General features: G+C 41.6%; 1 protein-coding gene across 11 annotated transcripts in view; it reads right to left on the bottom strand.

The window, feature by feature from the left end:
• The window catches only part of PTBP3 (polypyrimidine tract binding protein 3), a 129,453-nt gene extending 118,879 nt beyond the window's left edge, over positions 1–10,574 (bottom strand). For 3 of the 11 annotated variants that reach the window (XM_041761217.1, XM_041761223.1, XM_041761221.1), the window contains exon 1: positions 9,239–9,619. Coding sequence is in view for 3 of the 11 variants with exons in the window: in XM_041761214.1 (XP_041617148.1) it covers positions 9,877–10,260 (384 nt within the window). In the remaining 8 variants the exon portion in view is untranslated. Of the gene's footprint in view, positions 1–7,366; positions 7,401–9,238; positions 9,620–9,876 lie in introns of those variants that run through there. The other 8 variants (XM_041761212.1, XM_041761213.1, XM_041761216.1 and 5 more) reach the window with 5 other exon arrangements.
• Between the last annotated feature and the right edge of the window lie 3,704 nt (positions 10,575–14,278).

Raw genomic sequence — 14,278 nt, 5'->3', positions numbered from 1 at the left:
TCAAAACATTAAGAAATCAGCAGCTAAGCAACAGACTAAGAAAAAATATTCACAACGCATATATCTGAAAGAGGACTTATACCTAGAATATAGGTATATATTCAAAGAATATATCTCTCTTCAAATAGAGTTCAAATAAAGAAAATATTGAAGATCCCAGGGAAAAAACAGAGGGGAAAGACACCTTACAGACATACAGAGGAATAAAGGTAAGAATTACAGGTTTTTTCTCATCAGAAACAATGCAAGCTTCAAGAAAGTAGAATGAAATATTTAAAGTATCAAGGGAAGGAAAAAAAAAAAAAAACACCACTAACCTAGATTTCTACATGAAAAACATCCTCAAAAGTAAAGGAGGGGGCACCTGGGTTGCTTATTCAGTTAAGTTTCTGACTCTTGGTGTCAGCTGAGGTCTAGATGTAAGTTCAAGCCCTGTGCTGGGCTCCACGCTGGGCATGGAGCCTACTTTGAAAAGGAAAAAGTAAAGGAGAAATAAAGACTTTCTCAAACAAAAACAAAGAATTGATTGTCAGTAGACCTGTTCTACAATAAATGTTAAAAGAAGTTCTTTGGAGGGGCACCTGGGTAGCTCAGATAGTTAAGTGGCTGCCTTCTGCTCAGGTCCTGTTCTCAGGGCCCTGAGATCAAGGACTGCATCTGGCTCCCTCCTAAAGCTCCCCTGCTCAAAAAAAAGTTCTTTGGAGAGAAGGAAAATTACACACATCAGAAACTCAGACCCACATAAGCAAAGGAAGACTGTGGAAGAAGAGATTAAGGTAAAATAAAATATTTTATACATCTTATTCCTAATTGATCTAAAAAACAAGTGTCATAACAGTAACAATGTATTGAATGATTATTCCACTTGGTTAAGTAAAATGAAGGATAATAATGTCATAAGAGACAGGAAGGAATAAATGAAAATGCTGCCATAAAGTAACTGCACACTGAAGCAGTGTAGTGTTAAAGGTGGATTTTGAGGAGTTGTAAATGTATATGGCATGCACTACAATGTATAGGGCAACCACTAAAAAAAGGTTTAAAATTAATACGCTAAGAGGAGATAAATGAAATCATACAAATTGTTCAATTAAAACCAAAGACGGTGGGCAGCCTGGGTGGCTCAGTGGTTTAGCGCTGTCTTCAGCCCAGGGCGTGATCCTGGAGACCTGGGATGGAGTCCCATGTCAGGCTCCCTGCGTGGAGCCTGCTCCTACCTCTCTGCCTGTGTCTCTGCATCTTTTCTCTCTGTGTCTCTCATGAATAAATAAATAAAATCCTTTTTAAAAAAATTTAAAAAATAAATACAACCAAAGAAGGCAAAAAATGAGAGGAAGAAAATAAAAACAAAGAACAAGTCAATGAACAGTATTAAAAAGAAAATCGCAGCCCCAAAATGGCATCACTTAAGACAAATCACCAAATCTTGACTTAATACCTAACCTAATGGCAGTTTCAACCTCCCCCAGAATTGTCTTAACCCGGTCAGTCAGGAATTTTCTGATCAGCATCAACGAGGTAATCCTTCCCACAGCCCTCTCAATCTCCCAAAGGAAGATGAGGTAATCTGCATAATAAGACCCCAATAAAGAAGGTGATCTTGCCTAAACAATCCTTTCTTTTGCTAATAACTTCTTGCCCCACCTTCCTTCCTATGAAAACCTTCCTTCTATGTTGTACAACACCTTAAAGCTCCCCTCTATTTATTAGTTGGGATACTGCCTGATTCATCAATCACTTATTAATAAATCCAACAGATCTTCAAATTTACCAGATTGATTTTGTGTAACAACAGAAAACAGTTATGACAAGGTAGATATTAGTCCAAGTAAATCATCCCTTGACGTGTGAATGGTCTATGTACACCAATTAAAAGAAAGACTGTCAGAAAGGATTAAACAAAGACCCTGCTAGGGGCACCTCTGTGGCTCAGCCTATTAAATATCTACTTTCAGCTCAGGTCATGATCCCAGAGTTCTGGGATCCAGCCCAGCATTGGCTCCCCTACTCAGCGGGGGAGCTTGCTTTCCCTCTCCCCTTCACCTCAAATGCAGTCATCCTTGTTTGCTTGCTTACCTTCTCAAATAAATAAAATCTTTTTTTTTTTAAGGCCTTACCATAATGCTGTCTTCAGAAACCACTTTTTTTTTTTTTTTCAGTTTTTCATCTATTTATTTAAGTAACCTCTACACCCAATGTAGAGCTGGAACTCACAATCCCGAGATCAACCAAGAGTTGCAGGCTTTTCTGACAAAGCCAGCCACGCACAACAAAGAAATCTATTTTTAAAAAAATAGGTAGGGGCGCCTGGGTCACTCAGTCTGTTAAGCTCAGGTCATGATTTCAGGGTCCTGGGATGGAGCCCTGCTCGGGCTCCCTAATTAGCAGGATATCTGCTTCTCCCTCTGCCCCTCCCAACTGCTGGTGTGCGCTCTCTCCGCTACCTCTCTCAAATAAATAAATAAGACCTCTTAAATATAATAATAATTTTTTTTTAATTGGAAAAAGGGGCTTCTGGGTGATATAATCGGTTAAGCAGCCCACTCTTGGTTTCAGTTCGGGTCAGGTCATGATCTCAGGGTCCCGAGATCAAGCCCTAGGTGGGGCTCTGTGCCAAAGCGGAGTCTGCCTAAGACTCTTTCTCCCTCTACCCCTCCCTCCATGCCCTCTCTCACCGCCCCCCCCCCGCAAAATAAATAAATAAATAAATAAATAAATAAATAAATAAATAAATAAATCTTTTAAAAAAATATATAAAAGCATTAACAGACACTGATAAAAAGATAAGTGAATGGCTAAAAACACATGAAAAAGGTAGAAAAAAACCTAAAAGGTTCGTTAGCCATTTTGGTTACACCCGCTAGAATGGATAAAAGTGAAGACCGGCAATATCATGTGTAAACAAGGATGTGGGCAAACTAAACTCTAATACGAAGCTAGTTAGAGTATAAAGCGGTATAACATTTAACAAAATAGTCTGACAGTTTCTTTCAAATTTAAACATACACATTATCTAATTCTACTCCCAGATATGGTGTAGAATTAAACATACATCTACCCAGACACAAATGCTTATAGCCACTTTATTCATAATAGCCCAAATCTGTAAAGAACCCAAACCTCTACCAACAGGAGAATAGATTTTTAAATACTGTAACATATTTACATAATAGAATACTCTCAGAAGGGCAGCCCCGGTGGCGCAGCGGTTTGGCGCAGCCTGCAGCCTGGGGTGTGATCCTGGAGACCAGGGATCGAGCCCCATGTCAGGCTCCCAGCATGGAGCCTGCTTCTCCCTCTGCCTGTGTCTCTGCCTCTCTCTTTGCTCTCTCTGAATGAATGAATAAATAAATCTTTAAAAAAAAAAAAAAGAATACTCTCAGAAATTAAAAAAAAAAAAAAGACGGGATCCCTGGGTGGCGCAGCGGTTTGGCGCCTGCCCTTGGCCCAGGGCGCGATCCTGGAGACCCGGGATCGAATCCCACATCAGGCTCCCGGGGCATGGAGCCTGCTTCTCCCTCCGCCTGTGTCTCTGTCTCTCTCTCTCTCTCTGTGACTATCATAAATAAATAAAAAATTAAAAAAAAAAAAAAATTTAAAAAAAAAAAATTCTTAAAAAAAAAAAATAAATAAAAAAAAAAAAAAAAAGAACTACTAATACAGGTAACATGGCCGAATCTAAAAATCATTTTGTAAAAAAAATTAAATAAATAAATAAATAAAAATCATTTTGTTAAGAGGCACCTAGTTGGTTCAGTCAGTTGAGCTACCACTTGAGCAAGGGGACTCTTGGTTTCGGCTCAGGTGGTGGTGATCTCAAGGTCCTGAGATGGGGCCAAGACAGTTCAAAGTCTGCAGAGAACTCTCTCTACCTCTCCACCCACCCTGTCTCCCTCTAAAATAAAATACATCTATAAATAAATACATACATACTAAAAATCATTTTGCTGAGTAAAAGAAGCCAGACATCAAAGAGCTTACACTGTATATATGATGTGCAAATGTTTTATTCCATTTACATTAAGTTCAGAAACAAAATTAATCTATGATGATAGAAATCAGGACAGTTGTCTAGAAAGAGTCTGTAAAAAGACAACAACGAACATTTTGGAGTGATGTTCTATTGCCTTGACTGGGGAGTAGGAAACTCAGGTAGATACATTTGTCAAAATGTATTGCACTATATCCTTGAGAACTGTGCATTTCACTCTATGTAAATTAAAACTCAATTTTAAAAAATGTCCAGCAAAGGCTTTCTATACTTTGTATATATCAAACGAAGCTTTTTCTGAAAAGGGCCAGAAAGTAAATATTTTAGGCTTTGTGGTTATATGATCTCTGCTACAATTATTCAACTCTATCATTCTAATCGTGAAAGTCATCAGACAATATGGAATTAGCATGGCTGTGTTCCAACAAAACTATTTACAAAACAGGTGGCAAGCTGGATTTGGTCCACAGGTTGTACTTTGCTAAGCTCTACTCAAGCAAATAAAAAATTGATCTTCAAAATTAATTTAAATATGCTATATTGTTTTCTCCTTTATATTGACAGGCATGCTAATTATTAGAAGCCAATTTCAGTCCTTACTAAAGGTGAGTTTTTATATATTCATCTAATCATTTAAAACAGGAAGACTACACAGAAAATGCTTGGAATATCATTTTTAAAAATAATGTTTTAGGGGCGCCTGGGTGACTCTGTTGGTTAACAGGCCAGATTCTTGATTTCAGCTCAGGTCATGATCTCGACGTCATGAGACTCAGCAGCATCAGGCTCCTGGACTCAATGGGGAGTCTGCTTCTCTCCCTCAGCCCCTTCCTCCACTCATATGAGAGAGAAACAGAAAGAATATGAACGGGGGAAGGGGCACAGGAAGAGGGACAAGCAGACTCACTGCAGAGTAGGGAGTCCGACAGGGACTCTGAGATCATAACCTGAAACAAAGTTGGACTCAACGGACTGAGCCACCCAGGTGCCTCAAAATCATTTGTTTTAATAACTACTATCATATTTTGGAAAAATAACCATAAATATGGGAAATACTTGAGTTTGGCATAAACTAGTTAGTAAAATAAGCTGGAAATTTAAAATACACTTAGGTATACACACAAAAAGCTATGTTACCCACAATGCTGACAGTTTGTTTTATCTGCTATAATAAAGTTCTGGACACATGTTCATTATCAGTCATCTCTAAAAACAATTCAGCTTTCTTTTCCTAAAATAAAGGATTTCATATTTAAGGGTATTTTTAATTCTTTAAAAGCTGGTTTTAAAAGTGAAATTCATATTATTTCTCTGAATCTGGGAAAGCCAACTTTATGGAGCATAACCTGAAATCCACTCTTCCCACTGGCTAAAACTATTTGTTGTATCATATTCAAATAGCAAACAGAGGAAGGTAAGTAACTGACATTCTTAAGGGACTCATTTAATTTGCTAATTTTGGTTTATATAATCTAGATGAATTATGAGCCTTCTTACTAGCCTATTACCTGGTAACTAAACTCTTTGGATGGGATCCAAAAGAAGTAGAAAATCTTAGGACAAATTCTCCATATAATGAGTAATTTTACAGACATTTCCAGTATTTAACTCTACAAAAATATAGGTTGCCTAAATCAGCTTATCTTTTCTGAGTAGGATCTATGTTTTCAAAGTGCTTGCTGCTAAACAGGTAGTCAGAAATCCAAATCATGTATTCAAATTTGAATGCCATGCCTAATCTTTTTATCAAGATATATTTTCCCCACAATAAAAAAGACATAATACTCCAAGCATAATTTCTCAACTCAAAAATGGTAAATTTTTTTTTAATGTTTCCTGTATTCATTTTTGCCAGATAAACTCTAGAATCACAAATTACATTTTGGATAAGACCAAACATTCACTTTAAATATCCTTTCCCTCACAGGTACCTACAGACACCGAAAGTGATCCTAGATAGGAGCCTGCAGTTTCTAATCTCTTAGTGTCATTCCCAAAAGAGAAACTGACCTAAACGTCTGTGGGGGGGGGGGGGGGGGGGAGGAGGAGGAAGAGGAGGAGGAGGAGGAGAAGAAGGCGGCCAGCATCTCACTAAAGAAGTTCCTCCATTTATTTTCAATTCATGAAATATGTTCAAAGTTTGCCAAAACAAGCTAACTCCACCCTACTTCAAAAGACAGTAAAAGCAGTAGTTCCCAATTATGTTAATCTCAGAATCCTATTGTTAGTTTCATATGCTATTATGTTTATTTTTTAAGGTATTTTAAGAATACGGGCATCACCACCAGATCCAGTAACTGCAAATGTGGAAGTGCTGAAATTGCTAGCAAGAAGAGATGATGAAGAGATGGAAGACAGAAAGTGGTCAAACAACTTCACATAAAGTACTTATAAACATGAATTATTTATTTTTGTTCCCTCTAGTAATCCAAACTATAAGTGACCTCTAGAACTAGATTCTCTACTCAGCTATATATTAAATACCAAATTACTAAAGGAAACTTTAAAACACTCGTTTATATTTTAAAAGCCTCATAGTGATTAAACATTGTTTACTTGATTTATATTTTGGAATTCAATAAATAAGACTGATAAAACTTAAGTGACTTAACTTAGAAGAATTATTACTGTAAAATATTAATTTTCCAGCTCTCCTGTTCACTTTCTTTCTAGACAGACCAGACCCCTTATTATTAGCAGCTAGTTATTACACAAAAAAAAAGAAAGAAAAAAAAAAAAAAAGGTCAGGCTTTGGAACCAGGAAGACATGGGTTTGAACTCTGGTGCACCACACCCTGAAAACAAACTTTCTGAAACTATCTTTACATCTCTAAAATGGGAATTTATTAATACCTACCTTGAAGGACTGTTATAATTAGTGAAATATGTGTAAAGCAGTTGGCACATACTAGGAACTGAAGAAACTTTAGCTGCTATTATTATTTTACTACTCATAAGTACATCCAAGAGGAGATATAAGAACAAACATGATAGGTTTTGTTCTAGGCTAGGCTACACTTAACTGCTACATTTAACTGCCGCAGTTAAACTGCTACATTTAACTGATAAAACAAAACAAAACAAAATCAAATAAACACAACTCTGATAGTTCATGTAAAATTTGGAGCTGAACTTTTTTTGTTCACAATTTAAGTATATAATATTGTATACCCCTCTTTATAAATATGTAAAATCTAAATCAGCTACAGATCCACTTATTTTGAAACTAAATAAAAATGAAAGGTTATTATCACACAATAAAACAGAATAACTTTATGAACAGGTTAGATGATATAATCACTGGGGGGGGGGGGCGGGGGAATGCGGAAACTAAGATTTTAAAAGGCTTATGAAAGGATAGTAAAAGAGTCCTACCTTTAAACCGACTGCTATAAGATCTGTAACAACACTGTATGGAAAAAGTAAAAAGAGAAAATGGAAAACAAAGTTAGAGAACAAGTTTTTAAAAGACAGAGATAATAAAATTAAAGAAAAAAGAAAAGCATTATAATAATAAAAATTAATAAAAATAAGAATGTGATGAGTTGTGAAATGTTAATGCAAAGAAAAGTGATGGGACAGTCTAGCAACAGCAGAGTGTAAAAGCAAAGCTTTCACTACAAGGAGCAAATAGCAAATCAAATTATTTTAGTATTTATTAAAGTATAGCTGTGTGTCAATAAGTAATACGTGTTTATCCATTTACCTCTATTTAACAAATCCAAATCAAAACTCAAAATCGCCAAAGTTCATTATTTTAAATCACTGGCCTCAATTACCATATTTAAGATTTTAAGTGAAATTTTAAGCTAGTGAGTGGCTTTTAAAGAAATAGAAGGTATCTTGCAAATTTGCATCTACCACCCAAAACAGCTCACCAAAATATAGCTAATACAGTCTCTCAAAACTAAAATAAATGCAAATATCAAATTTCAGACATGAAAATTTTCAAAGATCTGCTTTTTGAAAAAACTCCACCACATCAAAACTGTGTTTAAGTATAAATTATCTCAGGAGGAAATCAACACGTTACACACACACACACACACACAAAAGACAGTTGGGATTTGAGGAAGAACTAGAAAGACAGACTGGACTGGTGGTTTGTTGTTTCTTTTTTAACTCTCCAAAATAATGAAAACGGGTCTTTTCAGGTTGTGGGAAAATGCAGAAAGTTAACGAGCCTCCTGAAAGCAAACATTCACTGTGTTCAAAACCACATCCCTTAACCCCAAGGTGTATAAACTCCTACAAACTTCTTTCCAAACAAAAATCTATCTTTTCTCATCCCAAGGAAATCATCTGCAGTAACAGTGTACCTATCTCCTAAGAGAAAGCTCCAACTATATTCTATATATTGTTAATAACCTATAATGCCATTACTTAATAAAAGTAAACAAATTTATGACGCTAGATTGTTCAATGATGCAAACTGCTTTGAAAAATAACCATGTCGATTTTTTATTTTTCCTTACAGACTTCTGAAACTTGAAATTCATTTATCTGAAACTTAAATGTAACAAATAACCCGTTTGTGCAGAGAAAATAAGATGGTATCGGTCCTGAACCTACCTTCCAGAATGTCTTACTGCCCCACATACTTAAACCAACAAACTCATTCTTAGCTTTAAAACCATATAATAGGATGAAGAGAGTTATTACACCATCTGAAAGAGCAGGTTTGCGCTTCTCAGTTACCCAAGAATTTAACAGCCGAGACGCAGAACTCGAGTCCTCTTTGTCATCACTATAAATTGTCCAACACAAAAAGCTACACTGCTTCCACAGCTCGAGTCCAACCGTCCAACGACAATGCCTTCGACACAGGGAGACACTAATTTCACAGCCTCCCTGAACTGAAATATCGGCGTCATCACACAAATAAGGAAAACACCCAACTTTGCACACCTCTGAGCTGTAACTGAATGAGGTGACGTGAAATGAAAGAGTTTTCGACAAACGCTCTCGGAAAAGTTTCAACTAAAGAATGAAAATAGCTTCAATTAGCTTAAAACGAAACACAGAACCTCACCACCCTCAATGAAATCTGCAATCGCATTCTAACGCCCGCAGCCGCGTGCAATTAGCATTCAAATGAGTTGATCTAAATACCACAAGGATTTAATGTCACAAAAGTAGATAAATGAGGTCTAACGAAGGCGAAAACTGTTGGAAGATCCCATTGTCTTTGCACAGACAGGAGGGCAACAGTCATCAACTGGATGGTAACACGCACGCGGCTCTTACCGTTTACGCAAGTTCCACGTATCCTACGACCTAGGGATTTGCAGATATCTTGTCCTCAAAAAGCAAGTAAAAGGCCAGACAAAACCTCAAATACGTAAGGAGAATAAGTTAAGTGGACGTGCAAGCTCTAATAGAACTGGAGAGGTCTTAAAAACCTTGAGATACATATGCCACCTTCAATCCACCAAGACCCTAATCCAGCCGTTTCTTGGAACGCGATACGATACGCCAGGTCCCACGCCATATCCCTGGGTCCTCGGAAATGTTTCTATCAGTGATCCCGTATCTGTTTTGATCACGGACCTCGGTAACTTTTAGAGCGTCTGAAAGCTGCCCGAATATTGCAGAAATTCAAGAAGTTTCTTTGGGGGGGGAGGGGGCCGTGGGGGGGGGGGCGGAGTCCACGGTCGCCAGGTCCAGACGCCCGGTGTACAGAGGTCGTGCGCACAGCGCGCAGCCCGGGTCCGAGACCGCGGCGGGCGGGACCCCCCCGAAGCCCCCCCCGCAGCCCCGCCCCGCCCGTCGCCCCCCCCCGCGGGGGGCCCCCCGGCTTCGCGACCAGGTCGCCGCCCAGACGTGCCCCGACGCGTGCGCTCGCCTCCCCGCCAGGGGAAGCTCCGGCGCTCGCCCCACCTCACCGGTAAACAGCAACTCCCCGAGCGGGAGCACGCCCGCCCCGAGCGCCGCCTCCGCCTCCCCCAGCGCAGCGCACCATTTTCTGAGAGGAAGTGCCGGCAGGCCGGGCCGGGCTCCCCGGACCCCGCGCGCCGAGGGCGGACCCCGGCGCCCGGCGGCGGCACCCGGCTGTCCTCCGCTTCCGGGTGCGAGGCTGTGAAGGGGCGGACATTGCGGGGGCGCCTCGGGGGGCGGGCGGCTGGAGAGGCGGCGGCGGCGGACCGCCCCTGCGATGCGGGGCGCCCGGAAGCCCCGCCGTCGGGCTCGGCCGGGGGTCGCGCGTCCGGCCGCGGAGCCGAAAGGAAGCGGGGCAGGCGCAGCCGCTGCGCCTCCGAGGACTTACCCATCCATGGCCCAGACGGAGGAGCGCACGGCGCGGGGACTGACGGGCTCACCGCGAGCGGAGGGCGGAGGCGGCGGCAGCCGGGCGGCTCCGGGGACGGGCGAGCGGCGCCTCTCCGGAGCCCCGCCGGCTGGGAGGTGGAGGAGAGTGGGAAACAGGGGCGGAGACCAGGGACGCTCCCGCCACCGCCGCGCCCCCGCGTCCCCACCCCGCAGGCGCGTCCCCGCCTCGCCTCGCCCCGCCCCCGTGCGTCGACGCCCTCCCTCCGCCCCGCCCCCCGGCGGCCTCGGGCTCGGCCCCAGGGCGCCCTCTCCAGGCCGCCGCCCGAAGGCCCCGCCTCCCGGCCTGTGTCCCCCGCGCGCACGCGCGCCTCGCCCCCGCCTCCCGCCTGCGTCCACGGGAGCGCGCGCCTTGTGCTGCCCGCTTCGCCGCCCCGCCCGCGGGCCCCGCCGGCCTCCCCGCGCCGCCGCCGCCGCCGCCGCCGCCGCCCGGCCGCCGGGCTCGGGCCCCGCCGTCCCGCCGCGGGGAGAGCGCTGCAGACCCGGCCCTGGAGCGTAGGTAGGCGTGTGCCGCCGGGACCCCCGAACCGCGGCGGGCTGGTGGGCGGGGCTGGCGGGGGCGGGGCCGCGCGCACCCGGGGCCCTGCAACCCCCGGGGGGGCTCGGGTTCGGGACCCGGGCGGGGCCGTCGGGGGTCCCCCCCCCCCCCGGATCCTGGGAGTCGGCTGCTGGGACCGCACCGGCCCGATGGCTGTGGCTGGATTGAAAGGAACGAGACCGCCGGAACTTGAGGACCTCTCGGGGGTGTACAGCCTTACAGCCGCTGGCTGCTGGGTTTGAATTCATCTGGAACACTCTTTGCACAATGTGCAATGCCCACTATGTTGCCAGCATTTTATATAGTTTTGTATGTTCCTCCGTATAAAGCAACAAACAGGGCGGCCCGGGTGGCTCAGCGGTTCAGCGCGGCCTTCAGCCCGGGGCGTGACCCTGGAGCCCGGGGATCGAGTCCCCCGTCGGGCTCCCTGCATGGGGCCTGCTTCTCCCTCTGCCTGTCTCTGCCCCCCACCCCTCTCTGTGTCTCTCATGAATAAATAAATAAAATCTTTACAAAAGAAAAGAAAGAAAAGCAAATCCCACGAGGGAGAGAGTATTCCTTTCTTTTTTTTTTCAGATGAAAATGTAGACACTGATTGAGGTGCCCACAACTTCACAGCCATTAGAGCCCCTTCCTCTCGTCTGAGCAAAATTATGCTTATAACTAGTGGCAACTCGCTTGTTTTCCCTTTCATAGTTTGTCTAGTTCTAAAATTCCGTGATTTTTCAATTCACAGATCATCAAAACTTGAGCCACTAAACGCTGTCCTCGACCAAATTCCTAACCTGGGTATTAAGAAGGGGGTGCTCCCTCTCAGCCTCCTCATTTGAAAAGTAGCAAGAGGCTCCATCCTTTATCCTTGCTAATATATCCTGCTTTTAAATAAGTAGGTGCTACTAAGACAACTTAAAACTGTCGGTTCATCCATCATGAAGTCATTATTTATTGAGTGTTTACTATGTGCCAAGCACTGCAGGTATAACCAAGAAAATCAGCTTCCAGCTTTTATGGTTGAATGGATTCCTGGATCGCTTTATTCTTGGCCCCCCCCCCAAAAAAATTTTTTTTTCAAATAGCTCAGGTCTCTGGGACCCTATTTTTAAAAAACTGTATCTTACTCCAATCACTGTTTCCAAAAGACGAAATGTATTTTGTATGTTAAATCCAAGTATTAAGTTGCAGTTGTAAACATTGCCACCCCACATTGCCAGATGGTTGTTAAAAATATGAGCAAGACCAGTCCTTGATGCAATCTTGATATTGTTGTTTTGGAGATATAGTCTGTTGATGAAATGTCTTTAATATTTTTTTAGCTACACAAGTAACATAAACATACATGCTCCTTTTGCAAAATTGAAATAGTATTAAATATTAGAAATGTATGGTTATATTTCCTCACAATCTACCCCCTACCCATGATAACCAGTGCAAAAATTCTGTGAGTATGCTCCTAGACCCTCACCGTTTTTATTTGTTCTTTTTCCTTAAAAATTCTAGAGATTTTTTCATAGCAGTACTTTTCATCTACTCAATTTGAGTTTTTTACATTTCTTTTTATTTTCTCTTTGTAAGTAAATTTTTTTCAAATTTTTATTTTAATTATCGTTAGTTAACATACAGTGCAATATTGGTTTAAGGAGCAGAATTCAGTGGTTCATCACTTAAATACAACATCCAGTGCTCATCATAACAAGTCCCCTCCTTAATACCCGTCACCCATCTAGCGTAGCCCATCTCTCACCCACCTCCAACCGTCAACCCTCAGTTTGTTCTCGACCACTAAAAGTCTCTTTGGGGGGCTTTTAAGGGGTCAGTTGGTAGCCTGCCTTTGGCTCAGGTCATGATCTCAGGGTCCTGGGATCAAGCCTCAAAGCAACCTCACAACATTAGTATCAGGCTCCCTACTCAGCAGGGAGTCGTCTTCTCCCTCTCCCTCTGTGCCTCCACCCTGCTTACTCTCTTGCTCTCTCTCCCAGTTAAATAAATAAAATCTTAAAAAAAAAAAAAGTCTCCTATGGTTTGTTTCCTTCCCTCTTTTTTCTCTCTGATATGTTCATCTGTTTATTTATTAAATTCCACATATGAGTGAAATCATATGATACTTGTCTTTGTCTGATTTATTTTGCCTAGCATAATACACCCTAGCTCCATCCACATCATTGCAACTTAATTCATTTTAATACTGCATAGTATATCATAATTTCATGTACTGTAATTTATTTAACCTTTTGCAAAATAATGGAAGTTTACATTGTTTCTAATTATTTGAAATAACAATATTGCAAAGATCATTGTATATGTATGAGCATCTTCGCACACATGATTATTTCCTGGAAGAAATTCCTAGAAGTAGAATTGCAGAACAAAGGGTATAAACATTTTCAAATTTGATAAATATTGCCAAAATGATTCCGAAAAAACTACCACTTTACATTTCCTTTATTCAAAGAACAGAGTTGTCTTTTTCTTAGTCCCATGCCTTAAGATAGTTGACAAATACCAGTAGTAAAAAATAAATGTGAAGTCAATCTGAAACTCCTATTACTAACAATAACTGCAGTCTCCCATGTAAAAATAGTGTCCCTGACTAAAATGAACAACTGATGTTTCCTAAAAACTTAACATCCCATTTTACAACAGAAGCCTAGATAGAAGAAAACAGCTCACAACACAAGCAAGGTAAACCTTGCTGTTTCCCTTGCCGCTTGGTCATAAATTCAAAAGACTTTTTTGCTGATTAAGCTCCCTAAATTGGTAAATCCCTCTGATTCAGAACAGTGGACAGAATGGAATTTAGGTGGTCTTAGACCACTTTTAGAATCCTCGCTATTCCCGTAGTCAATATGGCATGGGAAAATTACAGCCTTCTATAATCTCAGCAAAAGTTTCTGAGTTTGCAGAATGTTGGGATATCATCCACATGACCTATCTTGTCATGAGAACTTGATGTTCTACATAGCAGCTTTTTGATAGTGAAGAGAGTAACATGTTATCTATTTGCTGAATGTGCCTTACTTTTGAAAAGTAACATAGTTATGATAACTTAGTTTATATATTTTCTAAGGTTTTACTTCTTTGTGTTTTTGTTCTAATTTGTCTAAGAAATTCCCCTGAAACACCTTCACTGAGAAGAGAGGCACCCCACACACACCCAGTTATGTTTGGACAAAATGTAACCTTCGAACATTTGCTTTATGGCATTCCAGTAAGCAGTGACAGTTAACATTTAACTAATATTACCCTATTCGTATTTACAGGTAAGGCTTCTTAAGACATCCATGTAATAGATGCTAGTATAGGTCAAAAATAAGATCAGCCATTAGGTGAATCTGGAAAGTGGACATTATAATATTTTATCCCATGATAAATATAAAAATTATAATCATTAACAAGTGTTCCTTATGATACAAACATCTGGAATTGTA

Source organism: Vulpes lagopus, chromosome 7 (assembly GCF_018345385.1).
Source record: "Vulpes lagopus strain Blue_001 chromosome 7, ASM1834538v1, whole genome shotgun sequence".
Classification (NCBI taxonomy): Eukaryota; Metazoa; Chordata; class Mammalia; order Carnivora; family Canidae; genus Vulpes; species Vulpes lagopus.
This window is presented reverse-complemented; position numbering and strand designations above follow the sequence as displayed.